The sequence below is a fragment of the Ylistrum balloti genome, unplaced genomic scaffold, assembly GCF_031769215.1.
Source record: "Ylistrum balloti isolate Yb309-2 unplaced genomic scaffold, AGI_CSIRO_Ybal_v1 Utg370332, whole genome shotgun sequence".
NCBI lineage: Eukaryota > Metazoa > Mollusca > Bivalvia > Pectinida > Pectinidae > Ylistrum > Ylistrum balloti.
In genome coordinates this window covers 271,462-297,452 of record NW_026782241.1, presented here as the reverse complement: position 1 = coordinate 297,452, position 25,991 = coordinate 271,462, and the positions used below count along the sequence as shown (strand labels likewise).

Sequence of the window (25,991 nt, the reverse complement as noted above, 5' to 3'; positions counted from 1 at the left end):
CCTCAATTATACGTCTGTGAGTTATCATGTAAACGACATGATAACAAAAATCCAATATGATTATGTTTCGGTAACCAGAAAGAAGTGTAAATAACTGGCTTTTATTTATATGATTTGTATGGAAGAAATTTTACGCACTAGTAAGGATTTTAGAAAATATATATATGTACGAGAAGAAAGCAACTCGTGATATGTATGAGATAAAGGCAGCTCGTGACCAGGTATTTATATCATTTGGATGTTGTTTAAAACCAGTCGGAAGTAAGTGACAGATAAAAAATCGTAATCACGTGCCTATAATGATTCCAGATTTAGACATGATTATTGATCATGAACCGTAAGCAGTGGGACGAGCAGTATAATGCAAGAGTTCTGGTGATCCCGATTCAGGTTCCCGGATAATGACGTCAATTCTGCCTCATCCGCCATATTTCCTGTAAAATTTACATTTTTGCAGCCAGTGTAGATCGGTTGCCGCTAAGTAGAGAGGAGAAACTGTCCATTTGAGCTAAAAGCCGGTATATTATAAACAAACATAATGTAAGTATGCAATATCGGGTTTATCTGTTCAAAATTTGTAGATTGCTGGGAATTAATTTATGTCAGAGCCAATGTTTATCGATTTCCAGATTTCTTGACATTTCACATGATTGTTGGAGAAATGACAGTTTGGTGTCTCTGTCACAATTTTTAACTTAATTTACATAACAGGTCCCAATGATGAACAAGCAGAATTATGTGTAGGTCTGCGTACCGAAATTGTACCACCATTCGCTCAGGATGAAATACATGTTCAGGCTAATATTCACTCTACTGCACAGTACTAATCAGCGAATGATGAACCCACGTAGCAATATATGCCCAAATACAAAATTTTTCCTAGAGTAGCATTGTTACACGTTATACGTTAAATTTCTAATGCAGTTTTATGTTAAACTCTTGTAGCAATTAACTCAAAACGTTTTAAAATTTGAAATGCTCGCAGGATAAATTAAATTACACCCCCATCTAGTACTCCCGCCCACGCAAGTATAATTTATAATATGAAAGCCGGCTTAGCTTTTTGATCACTAACTGAGTGCAGTTGCACAGCCGATTTTATGCAAAGGAATGTTATAAAATTTGTTAGATTCGATAGTTTGTTGTTGAATAAAGACATTTTGAAACATATGAAGTGTTTTGATACATTTACATAATGCAAATGGAATTTTGAGTAGACAAATAATGATAATATAGGTCTGTTTTTGCTAAGCATAACACAGTTATTTCAGCACTGTCTGAAATTTATAGCAATCAGAAGATAAAACATACATGAATACAGCAAGTCATGATGAACCATATGTCTGTAAATAATTGATAGTGAATAGTTATACCCACCCCTTCCCCTCCAACCTTTCACACCAATGCACACTCGCTCATATATTTAATATAAAAATTGATAATGGGGAGGGGTATTTAGTAAGGTGTAAATTCCTTTTATGCTTGTATGCATTAAGTGTGCTTGTATCCATAGCACAAAATCTTGAATTTAAATTTTCTGATGAACTTCTTAACAGGTTTGATTGATATTCATGCTATCACATCAGATCTATATTTTATTAGATTTTGATGGTCATTGGTCAAGGTTAAGGGTCAAAAGCCTAATTTGACTGTTTTTGCAATAAAAATCAATTGTTGAAGATATCTCTTCAACCAGGCAATAGATAATAACCGCAAGTTCTACATCTTCTGATTAGATTTAAGTGATTGTTGCCTCTCTTTTTGGTCAACATTGTAAAGGATAAAAAAGATCACTATTACTTGACCTCACCATTTTAACAGCTTTTGACGTAATATTAGGATACAGATATATCTATGTGAGCAGCTGTTTATTTTATTGAAATCATTTGGACATATTGATATATGATATTCCCCCCAAAAAGATGTTATAGTGTATGAATAACCATTTATTTTTTAGCAAAACATGATCTGTTGTAAACCCTTGTTGCATGTTGTGTACGTGCACCTGGTATATGTCATCCATTATAAATCATTATCTTATTCCTGAATTTTATAGCCTGGTCTTTGATGATTTCTTTTCCAGTTTCTACTATTTTGTTGGTTATTGAACATGTTGGACTAGTGAGGAAGTTATTGTTGATGTAACCCCATTTATAGAATATGTATTGATCCTAGTGATACCAGGTAATCCATCACCATCTGGTGGTATCATTCATGTCTTTACAAAACCTCTGATCACTCATCCTCATAAAGCTAGTCTTGTTATAAACTTGTTGGCAAAGTTTTATCACAATCTTAACATCTTAAATTATTCTTGTTAAATTATTCCTTGAGTTGAAATGAAACTCCTCTAATCACTTTGATACTTGTGCCTAACCTCCTCATACTTATTCAGGAGCCTCCATGTAAATCTTCCTTTTATTCATATTCTCCCTAGCTTTATTGAATTGAAGTTTGGATAATGATTGTGTTGACATGTTGGTATTTTTTGTTTTCTTTTTTTCATACCTAATGATTTCTGGGTGATATAGCATTATTTAGATGTACCAGGTCAGTTACCATTTTGATATCTGTAAAGATTTACCATATATGGCACTGATGTAGTTGTAAGTTATTGACTACTGGTTTTAGGTTTCTCTCTGTGGCAATTCACCAGTTGTAGATGTGTGACAGAGGTCATTTTTCATCTCAATGCCTGCGCTAGGAATCGAACCCAGGACCTCAGCTTACTAGTCTGATGCTCAACCAATCGATCTAAAGAAAAGTTCTCTCTAGCCGAGTGGTATATTGCGTCTAGTATTTGACCAGGGTTACAGTAGTACCAAATATAGACAACAAGTTATGAAATATTAAGTTTGACAACAGTGGTAAGACATAGTTGTACCAGACTAATTTTCTATGCTGACAATGGTCACACCTTTGAAGATCATGTAATTATAACTGAAGTTATAATACTGTTCAAAAGTGTTGTTATTGTACGATAGACAAAATTTTATTTGTCTGTGATGTGCACTTATTCATGTTTAGTTAGAATGGAGGTGTATTTGGCTGGAGGTTATAGCATGATTGATAAATCTTGTCTGACATAGCTATACACAATGTGTAACATTTCGAGTGTTCATGTCTAATGTACCGTGAAGTGAATCACCTGTTACCAGTATATATATGTTAACTAATTTGTATGGAAAAATTTGTTAGGATTTTACTTTCACCTAATGCAGGCCTCCCAACACTGGTCCAAATGTTACATATTGTTTGGAATTTCTCGGTAGTGCAATATGTATGGTGCCATAGATTATGAGTGGGAGACCTGGACAGGGCATGAGTCAATTTTGCTACAATGCCAAAATACAGATAAACAGGAAATATCAACAAGACAAATATTTGCTTGATTGGATAATATCTTTTTTTTTTTTAAATCTTCAACAATTTTGACATTTACTGCTGCTATTAGGTTCTGGTATTTGTTTTACTTTCTCTTTAATAAATCTTAATTGTGAACATTGATGTTTTCCACAGGTCTGTTAAGCATATACATTATGCAAATGTGCCAAGAATGTTACATATAAGTCTCCTATCTATGGATTATATATATATGGATAACAACATGGATGATGAAATAAAAAAAATTACCCATTTCTGTTGAACATTTGCCAGAGATTCTCTTTGGCTTGCATGGTTTTTACCACAAATTGCCCTTTTAATATGTCTGTTGTCTACCTGTCCTTAAACAGTCCTTGTTATTTCTGGAGAAGTGTTTGTTGGCTCATTTTCCAATTTCATATGTTGGATTGCTATGGTCTCTAGTTGTGCATTATCCATTTTAGAATTGATCAGAAAAACAAGATGGTCGACAGATGCCCATCTTGGATTTTGAGAAAGAAAAATCTGTAATCACTCTTTCTTGAGAGGCTCTGGATGACACTTGCTCAAATTTCATATTTAGGACTGAGGTTCCCCCTAATCCTTAGTTATGCCATTTGACTTTTGACAATTTTCAAATTTCATAAAGAACAAAATAAAAGTAAAGAAGAGAAAAGAATGTAAAAGAGCCCAACTTTTAAAGAACTCCTAAAACTCAAACAATTGTGGTGTCAAGATCCCTTGGGATCTCTAGTTCATTTCTTATGATCAGTTTGTGTAATTAGCAGACTGTATATAAACAACAGTCTCACGATATCAGTGCAGCTATTACAGAATACAGATGATAGTCTAGACTAAAACATAGTATGCGATATGTATTTTACAACAGCTGAAGTATGGTATTGTCATATATTTTTTACAATAGCTGAAATATGGTATTGTGATATATTTCACAACAGCTTAAGTATGGTATTGTCATGATAGATATTTTACAACAGCTGAAGTATGGTATTGTGATACATTTCACAACAGCTGAAGTATGGTATTGTCATGATATATGATTTACAACAGCTGAAAATATATTGTATTGTCATCATAATTGATATAGATAACATGTGGCTGTCATAATAATTAACATTCAGAGTGTGTGTACTTATCGTTGTTGAATCAAAAAATATATTCACACTCTCGCAAGTTTGTCTATTTATGTGATATTGTTTTGATTTATGGGGTTATTTATATATACCATTAGGGCTGCACAACCGAATCCCCAGAATCCCCAGGCTGGTCCTGGTGGACCTCCGTAAGTAAAACACAAAAGCATGTGTATTACTTGTTGTCTGCTCTTTGTTTTCAATTATTTTTATTTTTATTTTTTTTTAACAGAACTTGACATTGTCATACTTCATTACTTACAGAGCTAGGTGTTGTCTGGTATTTTTTTTCAAATTTTACAGAGCTGAGTGTTGTCATACTTTATTTCAGTTTTACAGATCTTGATATTGTCTGGTATATTTATTTCAATTTTACAGGACTGGATGTTGTCTTTTCAAGATTAGTATGGTGTTATGGGACAAGAAGTTTTCCTGATTTTCCTGTTGTTTCTCTTTCAGCGTTGGCCCTCTCACCCTTGTAATGTTGAATAACTTATTACTATATTGTATAAATCATAGACTCCTGATCAAGTGGAACTAAAAAAAAAGAATTTAGATTGAATGTACATGATCAATTAATCAGAATTTATAGGTTAGTAATGCATTTCTTTCATGAGGAGCTAAGGATGAATGGAAATACATCACACAATTCATATCAGGATTGATCAGTTGTAACAACATGATAACCATTTGCTATCAAGTTTGTTGATATGAATTACCTTTGACTAACTTTGAAGGTCTCAGGGGTCAATTTTATTGAAATCTTGAAATGACTTCTATGCCATAACAAAGAGGCACAGGGTGATGAAGTTGGGTCAGGAAAATGTACTGTGATCAGTTGCTATACAAAGAAACTAGTAAATAAAGTATGACGTGTGATCTCAGGTTTTAGGTAGAGGTCAAAGTTCAGAAGTGATATTTTGGGTAACAAAATTTTGATAACCTCTAAGTTCTGCTATGTCAGATATCGGAAACTGTGATCATTTGCTTTCAAACTGCAGGGTAGTTAATATTTAAATGATCAAGATTGCAAGGGTCAACTTTGTTTAAGTGGCCTCTAAGTTACAACCAAGAGGCACAGGATGACAATATTTGGACAGTTGCATACAGAGACCAATTACTATTGACAGTAATAAGTAAAAGAATTGTACTTAAGTCATTTTCAGGTTTTCCATAGGGGTTATATTTGAAATTCATACAATACATGCTATTTTTAGTAACAGACTATGAAGAAAATGTTTTTTTTGGGTAACACAAATATTACATAAGTAATCTGAAGCTATACAGTTTAGAGTCAAGATATATATAATATAAATTGCTTGAATGGTTGGCTATCAAGTTTTTGGATACGATTCACCTGTAGGTCAGAGGCAGAATATGGGTGAAAAGCTTGTCAAATTGCTTGTCAACAATTTCTAGTTTAATTCTTTTTTTTCATTTTATATATATATTTGCACGTGTGTACATAGATGAATTTAAATATTGTAGTTTGTGAGTTTTCTTCAATTTTCTTTTTATATTTTTTGATGTAACAGGAAACATTTCTGTTAATATTTATCTGCTGATGTAATGTTTTACAATTAAACATGTGAATTACAGTGAAAGTGTATTTATGCAGTTGTATCAACTGGAAATCACATAACTGTGTGTAATGTGATAAATATGGTCAAATCATCTTCCCCTTTATTTCCTGTTACAAACACACCATATACTACTAAAACATACAAATGCATCTATTGTATATACACCCTTAGCTATGTTAGTTAACAGTCAGAAAATATTAAATATTTTTATCACTGCCAGAGGTGGTCATATATTGGCGTCATCTTCTCTGTCTGTCCATCCGTACGTCCATTTCTTGTGAAAGCAACTCCTCCTAAACTAATCATCAGATTTTCATGAAACTTGCTCAATGTCACTACTACAATGAGTAGATGTGCATGAAGGGGTGTTTTTTTGGTTCTTTGATTTTTGTAAGATTTATTTCATTTTCAGCTTTGTATCTGTAGCTTGCTCATTGTGGAGCCTTATAAACGCAACTCCTAAAATAATCATCAGATTTTCATAAAACTTGCTAAATGTCAGTAATACAACGGTTCGATGTGCATGAAGGGGCGATTTTAGGGTTAATTGAATTTTGTAAGATTTATGATACAGACATGTTAAAAGCGATAATTAAAAGGACCAATCTTGATCTTTATATTTTGTGGTGGCGTATATTGTGTCCATGGCACTCTTGTTTGGGTTGTGACATTCCTAGTAATGTGATAAACACATGGATACATGTAATGAACATATCTATAGACTTATCTTATTTAGTATGATAGTGGACGCTAATCCTATTAAACAAGTAAATAGTACATCTGTATTAGTTTTATTATGATACATGTATATATTTTGTTTACAGGTCGGCGGTTGGAGGTCCAGGGGGACCCCCCAATGCACCAGCTCAGCCTAGCAAACGTCTACAGCAAACACAGGCACAAGTCGATGAGGTGGGTTTACATGTGTATAAATATCTATATTTTAAAAAGTACATATATGAGGAAATCTTCGTTAAGCATTAGCGCTTTCAGTAATCATTTTCAGATGCTCAACAATAAATACGTAGTTATAAAGTACATTTATATATAATTGAAAAATGAGAGACAGTGTGCATATCATATATAGAAATACAATTAGAAAATTAGGTGGCAAATGGACATCCTCAGAAAATGGCTGTATGGCCTGAAAATGTTAGCGATTTGGAACTTCATCACATGCAGTTTGTTCTTAATATCTATTAATATTTCCTCATGTTGTAATTTATTTTCCCATTGGTTAATTATCACATCAAACTTGAATAGTGTATCAACATCCATTATAGTCTTTTGTTCTGTGGTGACGCATAAGTAAATTATTTTACAGTCAACATTATAAGTAAATTACTTGAGCTTTCATTTATTGCCTGATTTGTACTGAAGACAAGCGATCTGTTTCAGTAATAAATCTATATGTGAATCCTGTCTCCTGTTCTCATAGAATTTCATGGGACTTGCAGAATTTCTGGACATACTTCAATTTTCCATTGTGGGACCAGTTGTTATTAACAAAAAAGTTTAAATGGACTCACGAGAATGAAATGTAGATTGATCACTGCTCTTTCTATATCATTTTAATCTCAGTCAGCTTACACAACAAATGAGAAATTCTAACTTATAAGTTGTAAACTCTCTTATAATTTTTGTTTAAAATTGTCATCTGATAAAAGAAAAAAAATGGATACAATATTGGAAAACTCAATTACAAATGGGTTCTTTTTGTTCTGTATTTGAAATTTGATTTCGGCAGGTTGTGGATATTATGAGAGTGAATGTGGACAAGGTATTGGAGAGAGATCAGAAAATTTCAGAACTTGATGACAGAGCAGGTTTGTAAATAAATATGTTCCAGATAGTAAGGTCGATGACACCTTAATCTTTATTACTGATATATTTTAAAAGTCTTAATATTGTTGTTATGCCTCCTATCATCCTCTATACTCTAGAGGTTACGCTCAATGTGTTGCTCTGTGCACACTTGAAAAATTTCATGGCAGAATTGTGGGCACAATCAAAATAATTTGATTGGTGTAGATGGGTTTCAGGAGAGAGAAAAAACTGACCAATCACAGACTGATATGCTCCTTTGAAGGTAAAGGAATGACACCCAACTTTAAAGTCAGTAAAACAAATCACTATGTGACTTTGAGCTTTGTTTGATGTACATCAGAGGATTAAACTTGTCTTCTTGTCTTATCGACAGAGCGTCAAACATAGTACCTTCAATATTGCCATGAAATGTTTGTGGGATTTAGAGAGCGAAAGTGATCGTAACTCCTGTAGTATTGAGGATGGTCTCCTTTGTTTTGCTTTACGTCATTTACATCTAATATTGTTGGTCCTTTACTCATTTCTCCTAAATAAAATTGTCTCTGTATGCTGTGTTTCTAGGTACTCTGTGTTTTATACCTGATATGTCATTTCAAGGGTTAAGTCTTACATGGAAACTTGAAATTATTTACACAGTTCTTAAATCTTACTTGTTGAAATTTATTTTCGAAGTTTGTCTTTTACCACAAAAACTACAAAATATTAATTTCTACACAATAAATATTTCATGGTATACACCCACTGTTATGGCTGTTTCTTGATAAAAATAGGCTCAATCTTTCTCAAATTTCACATGAAAATTCCATGGTTACATTTAGCAGATTTCGAGACAGTTTGAAAATTTAATAAGAAGGCAAGGCTGAAAAATTGCCACCCTTGATTTGAGAGCTACAAATGATTGCTATAAAGAAAGTAATGAAGGGACCTAATTCAACTATCACCTATAGGATACTGTCATCTTCTAGTTGATACATTACTGTTCTATTGGTGTTAGTTGGAATGATGATCAGACTTTGAAAGCACCAGTATAAACATAATTAGTTAAATGTTAATTGAAATGATTGTCACTATGGAATGCACAACTGGACATGAAGTTAAAAAAAGGGGAAAAAAGAGAAAGATTAAGGTGATAATAAGAGACACGGAAGGTAACAGGATGGCATGTGTCAATATCCTGTTTAAATGTCATCTTTGATGTTTCTTGTAAAAATGCTCTGTTAGATAATGAATTTGGTAGTTTCAAATACTACCTTAGATATTATTGATCATGACCATATAGTTTTTACCTGATAGGAAAACGCATCTGCTAAACTAGACATCAGATAAAAGGTGATGTTGGGAGGAAAGTCGTACAAGAGATTGACTCTGATAACAAGAGGGTAATGGTGTCAAACTATCTGTGTTATATATATCTGTTATAGATGCTCTACAGGCAGGTGCCTCACAGTTTGAGGCCAGTGCTGGCAAGCTCAAAAGGAAGTTCTGGTGGAAGAATTGCAAGGTATGTTCTACAAGTCAATATTGATAAATAAATTATTCAGAAAAAATGTCACATCTTCTCCAACAATCTGTCAGTGAATCATTTATCATAGGGTCTCCTGAACATGTATATCATTTTAATTTGGATCCTATATTCTAATACAAGTAGTTACAAGTAGTTATTAAGTATAAGTAGTGCCCTCTCGGATTGTAAAGGGGTTTATTCAAACTTTTCAATGTTATGGAGGAAGAAGAGGCATCAATATATTAATCATTCTTGTTTTATTGAAGGGGAAAAATGTACTTTGTGCTTAATCTGTACAGTGAAATAAAAGATATTAATATTTGCTAGCATCATGAAAAAATGTATCCATGATTATCACTGAAAATTGATTATGAAATGGAACTAAGATATGAAGACTCTCAAATCATTAACAATGAAAGGGTGAAGACTTTCAGTTTTGTTGATTTGGTGGGTACTCTAGATTTTGTAAACAAATTCATATATCCAAGAACTGATAAATTATTGAGCCACATTTATTCACAAAATCAAGTATCCAAGAAAAAGTTTTTTTTTTTCAAAACCACAAAATTTGAGCCCCATGAAAAATATATACAGAATTTTACAGTAGACCTTGTAATCGATATTCATGATTGGTCAGATTGCTGAAAGTGACAAAAATGAAAAGGCATAAACATAATTGGTAAGATAACAAACAAGCACTAGATATTGTGGTATGAGTTACAAGGGAGATAACTCTACTGATTTACAGATGATGATTATTCTTGGGAGTATAATTGCTGTAATAGTAATTATAATTGCTGGTGAGTGTCAGCTGACTGTTGTAATCATGTCGTACACACTAGCTTTGTATTACACCTGAATATTGTCTTGTGCCATTTTACTTTGTTCAAGCTTCTAAGTAATTTAATTAGCAAATTATGTTTTCAAATTTTTTATTTGATTGATGGATTTTTTTCTAGAATTTCTTCATTTTTCTTGTCCAATCTTCCTGACTTAATTTTGGAAAAAAAGTAAATAAAACAAGTGAAGTTATTCAAATTTTTTCTGTTAGAAAATCTTTCTTTGAAATAATATTCTTAATGAATCAATATTTAAAATCTCAACTCTGCCAGTTGATGATAAAAAATTATAAATATGGCTGATCCGTTTTTAGCCTACCTGGCCCAAAGGGCTATTTGGTTAAGTTTCTGATGACCCAAACAAAAGATTCTTTTTACAAAAATAATACAAATTAAAACTGACAAAAAATTCAAAATAAAAACTTATTTTCAATGGATGTGTTGACTATTTTGTGCATTGTAGTAGATGGTATTTTGTATGTTTATTTTATAATTTGTTATTGCCATATTTTATATCTGATATACCAACATAAACAGATGTTTTCCTCTTTAATATCTATACTTGTCTTGCTCCTTTTTACAAGTCCATGTTTTAACTGTCCACGATGCAGACTTATTCTAAGCAAAGGTAAAACAATCCTATTAAACAAATCAATTTGTAGCTTTTGGTGAGAACCTGGCTACACACAATGTAGGAGAGTTTATTTGGATGGGGTCCTTTTACACTAAATCAGATGAAAGCAGTTTAAATCCTTTCTCTTGGGTTTATCATTAGTAAAATATGGCTTAATTGTCTTTTATTTTTTGTATTTTTTATTTGCCTTTTGATGTTGTCCGTTTCAGATGTGGTTGATACTGATTAGTGTTATTGTTGTAATAATCATCATTATTGCCGGTAAGTTAATTATGGATGTTGGCTCATGACATCTGACATTCTACCCCAGTGTTTCCAGTTGAGGGAATCCCTTTTGTTGATTTTATCTGAATGTAATCAACAGAAGAGATTCTCTGATTTACTTGCATTGTTAGTAGTATATTTGTTAAGGAAGTTCTGTTATTGAATTGTATGATAATGATACCTTTACATTAAGTGAAATATTTCAAAGTCACCCCTTAAATTGTATTGAAATTGAATTATTGAATGGTGTATTGACCATATCCTGAAGTAAAATCTGTGGTTAGAAACAAGCCCTTTTGTTACATCTGGGGTAGAAATGTGTCAGTATGTTATAATGCATGCTTTGTGTTACAAGAAGAAAACTAACAATATATATTAATTGTGTTAATATATAGAATCTGTAGTAACCTATATAACAAAGTGATTAAAAAATAAGTTTATCTATTAATGGTAATTTTACTAACAACCAGAACTGTTTAAAGTACACTGCATTGTTTTGTTTTTAAGTGAATCTGATGCTATCAAATTATCTCCTTGTCAAAGTCATAGGTTACCTTGTATTTTGTTGTCAGACTTAATATCTTTCAGGAAAATGTTATAAGGTTATTGCTACATTTAAGTGTAAATAAAACATCAGAAAGTTTATATGAACTCAATGTCTATGTTGAGGGAAGGAAGATACCTTTGTAATCTTGATACCTGGAAGGGAGATAAACTTGTCTAGATATATGGTACTTCGTAATCTAGATACAGGGAAGGGAGATAACCTTGTAGTCAAGATGCAATCAATTTCTGCTTAATCCATATATATATAGGAGTTGTCCTTCGTAATAAAACATGTCAGGATGGCTTGTAATAGAGGAGGCCAGCGATAGCTAAAATGTATGTTTGTTTGATAATTACGATGTACAGGTAAGTGATGAGAGAATAAAATCTGAAGAAGATGATATATATATATATAATGACATAACTTCGAGATCTACTTTGTCCAATATTTTCATATTTGACCAAGTTCTTTTGTATAGTATTTATGCATTAGTCATCTCTAACATGTATTCAGTGCATTTTGTTCTATACATATACTAATCTTCTAAATCATATTTGCATTATATGTTTCTTTTCAGATGTTGTTGAATGTTTATGACAGTTTAAAAGTTGTATGTCTTTATCAAACCTTTGACCCTTTCAAATTGCACCTGATAAATTTTTATTGGAGCAGATTGATAATATTTATACAGTAAGACAGGTTCTTCTAAGCATTGCTACAATTATTTTGGCATTTATTTTCTTTTACTTGTTAAAGTTGTATGGGTTAAAATATAAGTTATCTTATATTTTCTTCAATTGATGTATGTTACAAAATATTTTTTCTGTAATTCAATTGAGCATGAAAGTTAGAGCAACAGAAAGACATGGGAAAACAGATTATAGATTGTAGATAAATTAAAAATTTGACAAAAGAAGCTTAGTTAAAGAATTGATATCATAATATTGTTGTAATAGGGCAAAGGATTGATGCTTGTTTATTGGATTTACCTGAGTGGAGATTTGGAAAAGCTGTGTGTGTGTGTTGTTGAACTAATTGTCATATTTTCCTGTTCTCTTACAGTGTGGGTGGGAACTTCCTATAGTTAAGCAAGAAGTAAGCTCGATGTAACATAGATGGTTCCCTGTCTATAAACCCTGCTTGTTTAATATTATCTGTGAACTGAAAATTTTTGCCTGTGAGAGTTGTCACTGTTCTTTTTTTCAGCTGTATTAGGCTTCTGATCCAGACTGTCAGTTTGAAAAAACAAATTGACAGCAGATTAATGTTCTTGTTGTAAGGAATTTGCTGATTAACCAAAAAGTGATAGCAAATCTAAATGGGGCAAAAATTTTTATTTTGCAGTATATCTATCAATATGCCACATACATAATATAGTACCTTTAGTGTCCTGAGTGTGATATTGTATTAGTGCCACTCGTAGTGGTCTATACATAATTAGTGTTTGGAGTGTTAATATTGTCCCTATGGCCGTGCCACTCGTAGTGGTCTATACATGATTAGTGTTTGGAGTGTAAATATTGTCCCAATGGCAGTGCCACTCGTAGTGGTCTATACATAATTAGTGTTTGGAGTGTTAATATTGTCCCTATGGCCGTGCCACTCGTAGTGGTCTATACATAATTAGTGTTTGGAGTGTTAATATTGTCCCAATGGCAGTGCCACTCGTAGTGGTCTATACATAATTAGTGTTTGGAGTGTTAATATTGTCCCAATGGCAGTGCCACTCGTAGTGGTCTATACATAATTAGTGTTTGGAGTGTTAATATTGTCCCAATGGCAGTGCCACTCGTAGTGGTCTATACATAATTAGTGTTTGGAGTGTTAAGTTTGTCCCAATGGCAGTGCCACTCGTAGTGGTCTATACATACATTGTCCTGTTAAGAGTATTATCCAAAGGTCACTTGTAGTGGTCTATACATACATTGTCCTGTTAAGAGTATTGTCCAAAGGTCACTTGTAGTGGTCTATACACTATTAAGAGTCCTTAGTGTTAATATTGAGCCAGTGGCAGTGCCACTCGTAGTGGTCTATACAAACATTGTCTTTTGGTAGGGGTAATATCCTAATCTAACAAATGCCACTTATCTACATATGCAGAGTCCAGAATGTTGATAATTTTTGTTTAATTGCCACCTGTGGTCTGTATATACAGAGTCCAGAATAATGTCCCAGTGCCACTCTTAGAAATCAACTATTTATTCTGTGATATAAAAATATATTTTTATTTCTCAGCCAGATAGCCGTTAGGGTATATGTAGACTCAGTGATCTGAGTGTGTTATACTTGGGTTACACTTGTGTAGTGTTCAGTTTCTCAATCAATAAGATTTAAAAAAAAAACAGTTTAGGCGTCATATTTTGTCAGAATTTGCTGTTTTGGCACTATTTCCTTGAAAGTAATAGTAACACCATACATATTTTTAACAAGAATTATACTATTTCAAACCAAGAATCCTATAAACACCTTGTTTGATTGAAAAACACATTTGGATTTAGACACAATGTATAAATTATAGTGAAGAAAAAAGATACAAATGTAGCTATATATACAATAACATGGAGTGATTTGATAAGCTTAAAAAAATTTAATATTTATATACTTGACATATAGATGAATGTACCATAGTGGAGTAGGATGCAATTTATGTGCATTTCCATGTGATGTGTAGATAAGTGTGCAATAGCAGAATAGGCTGTGATAGGTATGTACTTCTGTTTATGTATCTGGCATATTGTTGTGACTCTCTGGATTTGGTGTAAATTTGTTACATATTGACACCAGTTTATCTCAAGTTATACTGCCAGCAAAATAGTATAATGGAGAATAATGCAAAAACTTAATTGAATGCTGTACCTGTCCTGATTATATAAATGTATGTGTACATGGCCCTTGTGACCTGTCCATACCAATGCTGACAGAACTTGTTTAGTTTTGTTGGTACGGTGGAAGGTATCCGAGTAGGTATACTGGTGTATATGTTGTGACAGTCAGATACTTAGACATGTGAGCACCTAATCTATACTTCAGTGACCCCTACATTTGTCTGTCCATCTGTTACTAAACATGGACCTGATTACAATGCTCTTAGAGATTAATTCATATATTGCCATCTTTTAAAGGGGAAATAACTCAAAGTATCAAGTATTGGTTTATTATATAATTGGCAGCATAATACAAACCACACCGTATTTGAATTGGTTATGACTTGTAAGTGGACATATAGCCTTAACTCATTCATAAATGAATTCAGGTACTATGTGTACAGAAGCCTGTAATTCTGACACTGTTATGTAAAAGGCTACATGTAACCTTGACACAAATATTCAGCCTGAGGGAGATAACTCTTAACACATTAAACTTAATATGTGAGAGAGCAAACCTTTGTTTATATACTTAATAAGTATATTTTGGCCTCACATGTCTAAGTATTTATATACAGTATCTGTTTACACACAAACATGTTCAGTACACAGCATTATGTCTGATGTATGTAAGTGTGAATAGTTGTGTATACTGAATGATTGTTTCCCCTTGGTATCTGACCTATATTTAGATGTTTTGTTCCCAACCATTGTTGAAGCAGGCTAAAGGTCACGGTCATACTCAGCTACTGATGTGAGTTAACATTGATAAATGCCAAACGCTACTACTCTGGGGAACTACCTGGTATCATCAACATTGGAAGGATATTTGAGAAGTGGTTACCTTAAATTTAGAAAATGATTATCAGAAAATTCTAGTACGAATCATGATATTTTATTAGGAACTAAAATTGATCCACTAAATTGACCATATAAGGGTTTATTGATGTAATGTACAGAAAAAAGAATAATTGTTTTAAAACCTTGCAGAATTCTAGACCCATTTTATTCTTTTAGATGATACCCAGAATAATTTACTGTTCTATTTTCAAAATCTTTGCTGAAGCTGTACATGTGTCTAATATAAGCAGTAATCATGGGTATGGCAAGAACTAGGAGATCCTTAATTAGCATTAATAGTAATTGGTTACACAATTCATTGCATTTTGAAACCTTTTTAAATAAAGGTTTGCATAAGTTCTTGCAAAAGAAATCAGTGTTGAGCTTGATGTTACTGCCAACAATAATTAACTAAACCTAGAGCTATAATCGGAAGTCATATGGAGGTCACAGTTTATACGGAGGATAATGCATTTTGTATATGGCTATAATCCTCCAGTCATGTGGAGGTAATATGTTGTGCATATAGCAATAGTCCTCAGTCATATGGAGGTTAATGTGTTTTGTATATAGGTTAATGTGTTGTATATATAGCTATGGTTGTCAGTCATATGAAGGTTAATGTGTTGTATATATAGCTATGGTTGTCAGTCATGTGGAGGTTAATGTGTTTTGTATATAGCTACAATCTTCATTCATGTGGAGGTTATTTGTTCATATGGAGGTTATGTGTTGTGTATATAGCTATGGTTGTCAGTCATATGGAGGTTAATGTGTTGTATATATAGCTATGGTTGTCAGTCATGTGGAGGTTAATGTGTTTTGTATATAGCTATGGTCCTCAGTCTTGGATTCATATAGTGGAGGTGTTGTGTATATAGCTATGGTTGTTCATATGGAGGTTATGTGTTGTGTATATAGCTATGGTTGTCAGTCATATGGAGGTTAGTTAATATGTTTGTGTATATAGCTATGGTCAATCTTTAGTCATATGGAGGTTATGTGTTCATATGGAGGTTATGTGTTGTGTATATAGGTATGGTCCTCAGTCATATGGAGGTTATGTGTTCATATGGAGGTTATGTGTTGTATATATAGGTATGGTCCTCAGTCATATGGAGGTTATGTGTTGTGTATATAGGTATGGTCCTCAGTCATATGGAGGTTATGTGTTGTGTATATAGCTATGGTCCTCAGTCATATGGAGGTTAATGTGTTGTGTATATAGCTATGGTCCTCAGTCATATGGAGGTTATGTGTTGTGTATATAGCTATGGTCCTCAGTCATATGGAGGTTAATGTGTTGTGTATATAGCTATGGTCCTCAGTCATATGGAGGTTAATGTGTTGTGTATATAGCTATGGTCCTCAGTCATATGGAGGTTAATGTGTTCATATGGAGGTTAATGTGTTGTATATAGCTACAATCTTCAGTCATATGGAGGTTATGTGTTCATATGGAGGTTATGTGTTCATATGGAGGTTAATGTGTTGTATATAGCTACAATCTTCGTTCATGTGGAGGTTATTTGTTCATATGGAGGTTATGTGTTGTGTATATAGCTATGGTTTTCAGTCATATGGAGGTTAATATGTTTTGTATATAGCTACAATCTTCAGTCATATGGAGGTTATGTGTTCATATGGAGGTTATGTGTTGTGTATATAGGTATGGTCCTCAGTCATATGGAGGTTATGTGTTGTGTATATAGCTATGGTCCTCAGTCATATGGAGGTTAATGTGTTGTGTATATAGGTATGGTCCTCAGTCATATGGAGGTTAATGTGTTGTGTATATAGCTATGGTCCTCAGTCATATGGAGGTTATGTGTTGTGTATATAGGTATGGTCCTCAGTCATATGGAGGTTATGTGTTGTGTATATAGGCATGGTCCTCAGTCATATGGAGGTTATGTGGTGTGTATATAGCTATAGTCCTCAGTCATATGGAGGTTGTTTTTTTGTAATACAGTTATAATCTTTTAATATGGTTGACCCTAAATCAAATCACAACCCTGTCAAATAAAGGGATTTTCACTACAGCAATGAACATCTTCATTGTAAAAATGTTGCTTTAACAATTCAGTGACATGGAAATAGATGGACTTAAAAACTTCATCTGTGTGATGAACATCTTCATTGTAAAAGTGTTGCTTTAACAATTCAGTGACATGGAAATAGATGGACTTAAAAACTTCATCTGTGTGATGACAACAACAAAATGTTTTACAAGTGTCCGTTACCTTTTTTTTATGGTTGTGGTATTTATAATATGGATTAAACTTATCTGTCTTTCTCCTACGCTGCACACAGTTTGGGCTTACTCCAAATACGCCGGCTAACACTGGTGAGCTTTCCTTTCTCTATCACCAGTGTCGGCATCTTGTTTTTGGCATGATTGTTACATTCTTTCTCTTAATATATTTTTTTCTTGTTTACATCACATGTATATTTAGCCATTGATTAAAAAATTTAATTTTACAATTGAAGTATCCTAAGGTACTTCTTGGTAATATAACATTGAAAGTACATTAAGTAAGTAATGATCTCCATGCTTACACACGTGATCTTGTATTGATCATGATCACCTCACACGCATTTTATCACTCTCTATTCAGAAAGGATGTTCTTTGATTAATTTGAACATATTCACTGAAATTTTCACACAAAAATTTCAATTGATGGTCAAGGAAATTTACTGAATTATGCTTTAGCGATGACAATTTTTTTGTCATTTGTTTCATGTAGTTCATTTGACTTGATACACTAATGTACCAAGATGTAGGTCACAATGACATATATTTTGATCTTTGACTTCCATTAACAAAGAAAATAGTTTCAGAGGTTTAGTTTCATACTCGTTTTAAGCCTGTGTTGAATAGGAAGGGTCTTGATCATTCTGAACTCTTGGTACAGAATTACTTGAACACACACTCGGCAAAATTGCTTAAAGTAACTATACAACAAGACATGTATTTTGAATAGTTCCACCCTAGACCAGATGTGATAGCTGCACATTAGTTATTTGTTAGTTTTGAGAGAAAGCATGCAAAGGAAAAACCTGTTGCCTTATTTATCAAGCAATAAGCCTTTATTAATCCAGTAATAAGCCCGGGGAGGGGACAATGCAAAAACTCAAGATGCACGGTAAGAGATATGCTGATTAGAAGACAATAAAATGTATTTTAAAGCATATTTACTGAAGTGCAAAATTAGATATAAATACATGGGCTTATTACCAATTATGGGCTTATTGCAGAATAGATATGCCCTTATATATGACATTTAAGTGATCTGACCATTTAGTAAAATACAGTCAAATGATGCAAATATTCTAGATGTATATTATTTGACCTTTCTTTAATTTGACCTTGTCATCCTAGTTAGTTTATACAACTTGTGACCTTGTTTTCAATGACATTACCTTTGTTTTTGAGATTTTACCTTGTGCCGATCATTAGATAGTTGTATTGCTATACAGTTAAGGAAGCATTGCTAATCACATCTTGTATTACTTTTAATAAGGCCTTCCAGGTATTTCTTTGCAAGTAGAAAGTAGATATGCAGATGAAGTGTTGGTTGTACAAAATTTTATTTTATTTCATTTCATTGAAATGGCTATACATGTGACTCTTGGACAAATGCAATTTACTATGAGGTGATCTTGTTGTGACAGTGACGTTAACTTGATGTAGCCATGGTGTGCCATTGTAATGACCTTACTGTGAAAGTGGGGTGACTTTATTGTGGAAGTGGTGTGACCTTGCTTTGACCTTATTGTGACAATGACGTGACCGTGCTGTGACTGTGTTGTGACCTTACTGTGATACTGATGAGATGCGACACTAATGTTATTCAGGTTTAACTTTTTATCTTGATGTTGCCATGGTTACTTTATTTCTTTGATATTACCTCGTCAGTGTTGATCCTGTTTGATTAAACATTTGTAGTTGAGTCATATTAGCATGGTAGTGGTTGACAAAGATGTGTGTATCTGTTGTTTGATTGCACAAGAACAATTGAACTATTGAATCACTGCATGTTTAGGACTTAGTCTAGTTTTTTTAACAGTGATGTTCATGAATAGACCACTATCTAGAGTCAGTATCGCAACAAACTTATCTTCACCATAAATGTTTGTTAACAAAAATTCAAATGTGAGATGGATATCTATAATAATCTCAATTTCAGTATAATTTTCATAATCTATAATTTCATAGTTTTTTAAAAAGACATGGTCTAAGACTACAGACATATTTGTAACATCAGTAATATTGTCATCTTGATCAAAATTCTATACAATTAGTTTAGTATAAATGTGACTATATATGAGAAAACACAGGTCAGGGTCACCTCATTCACAGAAATTAATTTAGATATTACAGCAACTTGCATATAAGTTGTCGTATTTATGTTTTTCAAATTGTAATATTAATGCTCATAGTAACTAGTGAGAAATTTATATTTAATTGTCTTATTTCTGGTTATTTCCAGAAGCAAGGACCTTTACATAGTAAACTCACTGTGGACTACTAATAAAAAATACTGCTTTATTTAATATTAACCAAAGTATTTGACACAGTCCATCTGATCTAATCTTATGTAAGAGTAAATGTAACATTAAAGCTGTTTCTGTCTGTCATTACTTTAATCTTGCCTGTTTTAAAGACACTTAAGTTACTTGTTTTCTGTTACAGTTTGGGTGGCGACAAGTCAAGGAGGAAACAGTTCACCAGATACCACTCCTAAACCTTGATCTTCTGGACTGCAGACTTCTGGTGCAAACACTAAAAACTCTGTCTTGCTGGTCAGTGTGTTATCACTGACCAGTGTCTTCTTTACTCTCCAAAAGAACAATGGGAACACTTCCTTTTTCATTTAAGATTGATGTCATTTACATATTTTTATAAAGATGTGTATTTGACATGACTCTAATGATTTGCTTGTGTATGATTCTAAGCTGGTTTGTTAACATCCTTCTGGGATATATGTCATGAACAACTATATTGTACAGATGCAATATGGCATTTCACATGTTTATATGGCATATTTACACATATGCCGTTGGCAATGTTTGGCGGTTCATCTGTGTCATTGGCATATTTGGTGTTCATCTGTGTCATTAACATGTTTTGTAACATCTGTGTCATTGACATGTTTGGTGTTACATCTGTGTCACTGATATGTTTGGTTAAAAATTACATCTGTGTCATTGACATGTTTAGTGTTGCATCAGTGTCATTGACATGTTTAGTGTTGCATCTGTGTCATTGGCATGTTTAGTGTTGCATCAGTGTCATTGATATGCTTGGTGTGGCTTTTGTGTCATTGACATGCATATCATTGACATTCTGGGTGTGGCATCTGCATCATTTACATGTTTGTTTTCGTTTGATAAGGACAGGAGTGTTTCTATTGATCTTGAAATAAAACTAGTATTTACAATATTAATGTGAAATAGTGTAGTCAAGTGGGGAAATTTGACATGCTGTCCCGCTTTGCAGGATACAGCATGTTGTTAGGGGAGATCATTCTGTAGAAGTAAGGGGAGACAACTAGATAGATGCCACAATGTTGGGTGTACGGTGTAGAGAGAGAAGTAGTACATTTCAGTCATATTTATTGTTATACTGTATATACCATACTAATGAATGAGGATAGTTCTGAAACACGACAGTTGTGGTAGCACACAGTCATTAATGATGATGATGATAGTTTTTCAGGCAATGAAATTAAACACACTCTTCACGGTCTTTCTTGAATTTTGTGTATCTTTGGAAATTTGAAGTAAGCAAGTTATTACCAGTCTGGTATGTCTTTTTAGTTCACAATTTCAAATATTTTGATTACATTTGAAAAAAGTGAAATTTGATGAAAGTTGTAGTGAAATTGCGGTTATTCCCATTGTGTGATAATTAGGGTAATGTCCTAGATTGTATTGGAAAAATGAACCAGGATGAAATATGCTGTGAGATTGAGATAATCTGTTATATAACAGAACCAACACTCTTTAGATGTGACTTTGCCAACAATTATAAATTAAGCTTCAGTTTCAGCTAAGTACACATGTAGCCTGATTAATATGGTTGTGATGTTGACAATATATATAGGTCAAAGGTCAATCTTTAAAATTCCTACAATGTTAAACAGTGTTATATTCATAAGTGCTAAAGATACGCAAATCTAGATGTTTTACAGTTTCATTCTTTATTTATTTCTCAATTGTAAATAAATAACCAGAATCTCTATCATCCTGTCATCTGGTCGTTTTCAGATTCAAGTTCATTCTATATAGACCTTTATAATCATATACCCTTTCTATAAAGATGCTAGCTTAAAAGAAATAGCAGATAATTAAATGGTAGAACAGGTCAGGGTTCAAACTTATATAGTTGTATATGCTTTCAGAACTCCATACAGATATTGTGATAGCCGAAGTAAATGTTCTCGGAATCAAAGATAAATCTCTGCCACTGTTAATGATTTCATGTTAGAATTGGTTAACATTGATGTTTCAATGTACAAGATATAATATATTGATTTGATTATAAACTTTATTTTTCCCTTGTTTTAGTCCCTGTATGTTTACTGTTAACAGTGTGTGTGCCACGTTTTTTTTTCTACTGTTTGCAGTAGATACTGTATATTGTAGTAGAGGCTGTTCCTGGGTACGAAGTAGAAACACAAGGAGGAAACAAATGAACCTTGTGTGTAATTATAAATCTAGATGAGAAAAAAAAATCTCTAGTTGGAGAAATAAATCCTAACAAGTTCATTTGTGTTGTGGTTCATGGGCTATATTACAGAATGATACCTGGTGTAATCAGGGCCCTCTTAAACAAAGTTAGCTTAATTTTTAAAACGTAAAATAAGTGCCCTGATGAAAGCCTGACAAAACTAAATTATATCTTCGAACAGCTGTAGAAGAAAGTAGTATATACTAATTGGTAAACTGGCTTTAGGAGTTGTTCCTGTCATGTTTGTTTAAGAGTTACATGTGTATGTTGGCCGGAGATACACTTGCGATGATATCCTAATTCCTGTGTTTGTTATACAGTTTCACTTGTGGTGAGATCCTACCTCCTTTGTTTGTTTAAAAAAGGGAGCTCTGTTTTAACAAAGGAGATATTGTGTATAAAGGAAATTCTACATTTGGCTTTCATTCTGACAAAATTAAGTAGTTATGGAGGCTTATCAAATGACCATCTCCTGACAGATTCCATAAATTGCACTGAATCAGTCCTAAACAATTTCTTTTTCCTCTAATTTTTCAGCAAATGAATGAGATTCTTACGGAGTTACGGAAGTCTTTGATCATGTTTATGTACCTGCATTACTTTGAATAAAACTTCGCTAACACATGATTAGAGCTAAAAGTCTTTCAAAAGAGAGGATATAACAAACATTCATGTGGATTTAACATTTCATTCATGTACCAGGCAAAATATGTCATCTTCAAAACCATGAGTTGTTGAGGTTAAAGGTTAATATTTCATACGTTAAATGATATAGCCAAGTGTTGTTAAACCCAATATTTAACAAGATGTCCAGAACACTAAAGATAAATCATTCCAGTGTTATGTTGAGTGTCAGTTAGTTAGTTAATCAAGTCATAGTTCTTCATCATGATGTGTCTAAGGTTGATTATACTTACATATACCCCATATAAGAATCTGTGTCTGACATGATTTCACATTTTCTCAATCATCATTAATGCAGATTTCCTTTTTTTTATCTGTTCAGCTGTATTTGTCAAGATTTGTCAAGAAATTGGTATCAACTGAAAGCATATACTATTGACTATTTCAATGATAATCAGCCTGTGACCGGCTCCCGAACATTCCATAACATGTCAATAATAGTTTGTACCTACAGTTGTTCTTATGTATTAAATTCTGTAGTTCATAGGTTTCTGTGTAGCATCAGTAAACCTCCAGTTCATAATCACTTGTAAGTTGACCCGTCAACACTCATAGTAATACAGGAACTGGCATTGTTATAGTGGAGAGATTCTCCATTTTTCTTTTAAGCTCGAAGCGTAAACATACCAATAGACAATGAGATTTGGTGTTGCAAACATATTGCCACTATCAGCAGTTTAAGAAGTCATAACGCAGAAAAGCCTGTTCCAACAATACATCATAGTTATGATATTTTACAGTTTGATAAGCTAGTGTTGAAGGTTTCTAACAATATTAATAAAGAATTCTATGCATTCTACTTAAGAGTATAAATCAGAATTTAAGATTGAAGACTTTAAAATTAAAAAATAATTCAAATTGCCAAAAAATAAGCATCATACATACTTTTTACCATTTAATACAAAGATGTCCCAGTCACAAATAAATTAAATCCGACAGCTTCTTCCTACTGTAGCTTAGTACAAATCATTGTGCAATATTCAATTGGCATGTATGATTAACAATGTGTAAACAGAGTTAGAGATACATTGATACCCTTGGAAATATTGCTGCTGGAAATATAAGGACCCGTCTTGATTTTGTTGTAGCTTAGCACGCCCGTCATGCAAATTGTTTAAAATTTACGTTTGTTTTTGAAATTTGTTGATATTTATCAACACATATTTATATATGTGTTTGTACATAATATACTATTTAGTTATATATATAAGAATCTTGTTGATGCTGTGTAAAGTATGTGTTATAGATCATTGTGAGTTAGTGATATGTGTAACGAATCTTAGACCACAGGTGAGAGAGATTGTGCACTATTGTTATTGTACCCGTTACATTGGTCTGGTCATCATCCAACATAGATCAGGAAAACAGCATACTGACCACCCTGTTCAGTTCACTCTCTAAATCGCACCAAAAAAAAAGTGAAAAAGTATGTGAAATGAGAACCAATCAATAAAAATGCAACAGGCTTCATCGTCAAGCTTTAAACTTAACAAAAACATGAAAGATGATAGACATTTTTCAGATATCTGAACAATTCTATTGGCAGACTGGGTATATCTTTATATGATTTTTACCAGTATAAACCCACTGAAGATGCATGGCCACAAGAGAAAATTTTAGTTTGTGTATCAAGAAATCTTCTGATTGGTGTATAATGAGACTAAACTGAAATGTTATGTATGTGACAAACAGTGTGGGTACATTTATAATTATCTTGTATATTTTATTTATGTGATCTTAAATAATAACTGAAACATGTTTGCAGAAAATTCACAAAAATAAGATTGTTGAGATTAGAGCACCTTGTCAAACACCATATTCAGGAGAGGATTTAAATGAGTTACTGAATGAACATTCTGTATTAATTGGTTAATCCTCTAGTTGAAAGTTACATTATAATGTATATATTTGTGAATTTTCTGCCAGTAACTGAAGCCTTTTAAAGCTACGTAGTGTAAAAAGGTGATGTTTTTTTGTGTTATGGTTCTGTTCAGATCTTGTGATTCCAACTTAATGTATTAGTATTCACCAGAATGTTTCCACTGTTTCTGTAATGGATCTGTATTGAGGAAATAAAGGCATCTGTGTACATAGCTTACTTTGGATTGAGATTATTTATATACAGCTGGACACGTCACAGTGATGTTCAGTGGTGAGACAACATCTAGCCATGGAGTCAGAGACAGAAATTTTGTACCCACAGACCTGAATATTTTGGTCTCTGATAACTAAATACATATTGCAATCAAGGTTAAAATCACATGCACTGAATAACTTGTACCCACAGACCTGAATGATTGCAACCATGCGAGAGTCACATGGACAGAAAACTTGTACCCAGACACTTGAATAATTAAGTCTCTGTGGTAATCAAATAATTTCAAGTATGCGTTAGAATCACAGACAGAAATCATGTACCCACAGACCTGAATGGTTGCAACCATGCAATAGAATTACAGAAATATTGTACCCAGAGACTAGAATAATTAGAATCACAGACAGAAAACATGTACCCACAGACCTGAATGGTTGCAACCATGCAATAGAATTACAGAAATATTGTACCCAGAGACTAGAATAATTAGAATCACAGACAGAAATCATGTACCCACAGACCTGAATGGTTGCAACCATGCAATAGAATTACAGAAATATTGTACCCAGAGACTAGAATAATTAGAATCACAGACAGAAAACATGTACCCACAGACCTGAATGGTTGCAACCATGCAATAGAATTACAGAAATATTGTACCCAGAGACTAGAATAATTAGAATCACAGAAAACATGTACCCACAGACCTGAATGGTTGCAACCATGCAATAGAATTACAGAAATATTGTACCCAGAGACTAGAATAATTAGAATCACAGACAGAAATCATGTACCCACAGACCTGAATGGTTGCAACCATGCAATAGAATTACAGAAATATTGTACCCAGAGACTAGAATAATTAGAATCACAGACAGAAATCATGTACCCACAGACCTGAATGGTTGCAACCATGCAATAGAATTACAGAAATATTGTACAGAGACTAGAATAATTAGAATCACAGACAGAAAACATGTACCCACAGACCTGAATGGTTGCAACCATGCAATAGAATTACAGAAATATTGTACCCAGAGACTAGAATAATTAGAA

General features: G+C 33.1%; 1 protein-coding gene across 1 annotated transcript; it reads left to right on the top strand.

The window, feature by feature from the left end:
* Positions 1-428: 428 nt before the first annotated feature.
* Positions 429-24,938, top strand: LOC132553551 (vesicle-associated membrane protein 3-like). Its single transcript, XM_060217807.1, has 6 exons — positions 429-540; positions 6,925-7,012; positions 7,848-7,926; positions 9,349-9,428; positions 11,114-11,165; positions 20,117-24,938. Coding segments are annotated over exons 1-6 (360 nt in total). The 5' UTR covers positions 429-538; the 3' UTR covers positions 20,176-24,938.
* Positions 24,939-25,991: the final 1,053 nt, after the last annotated feature.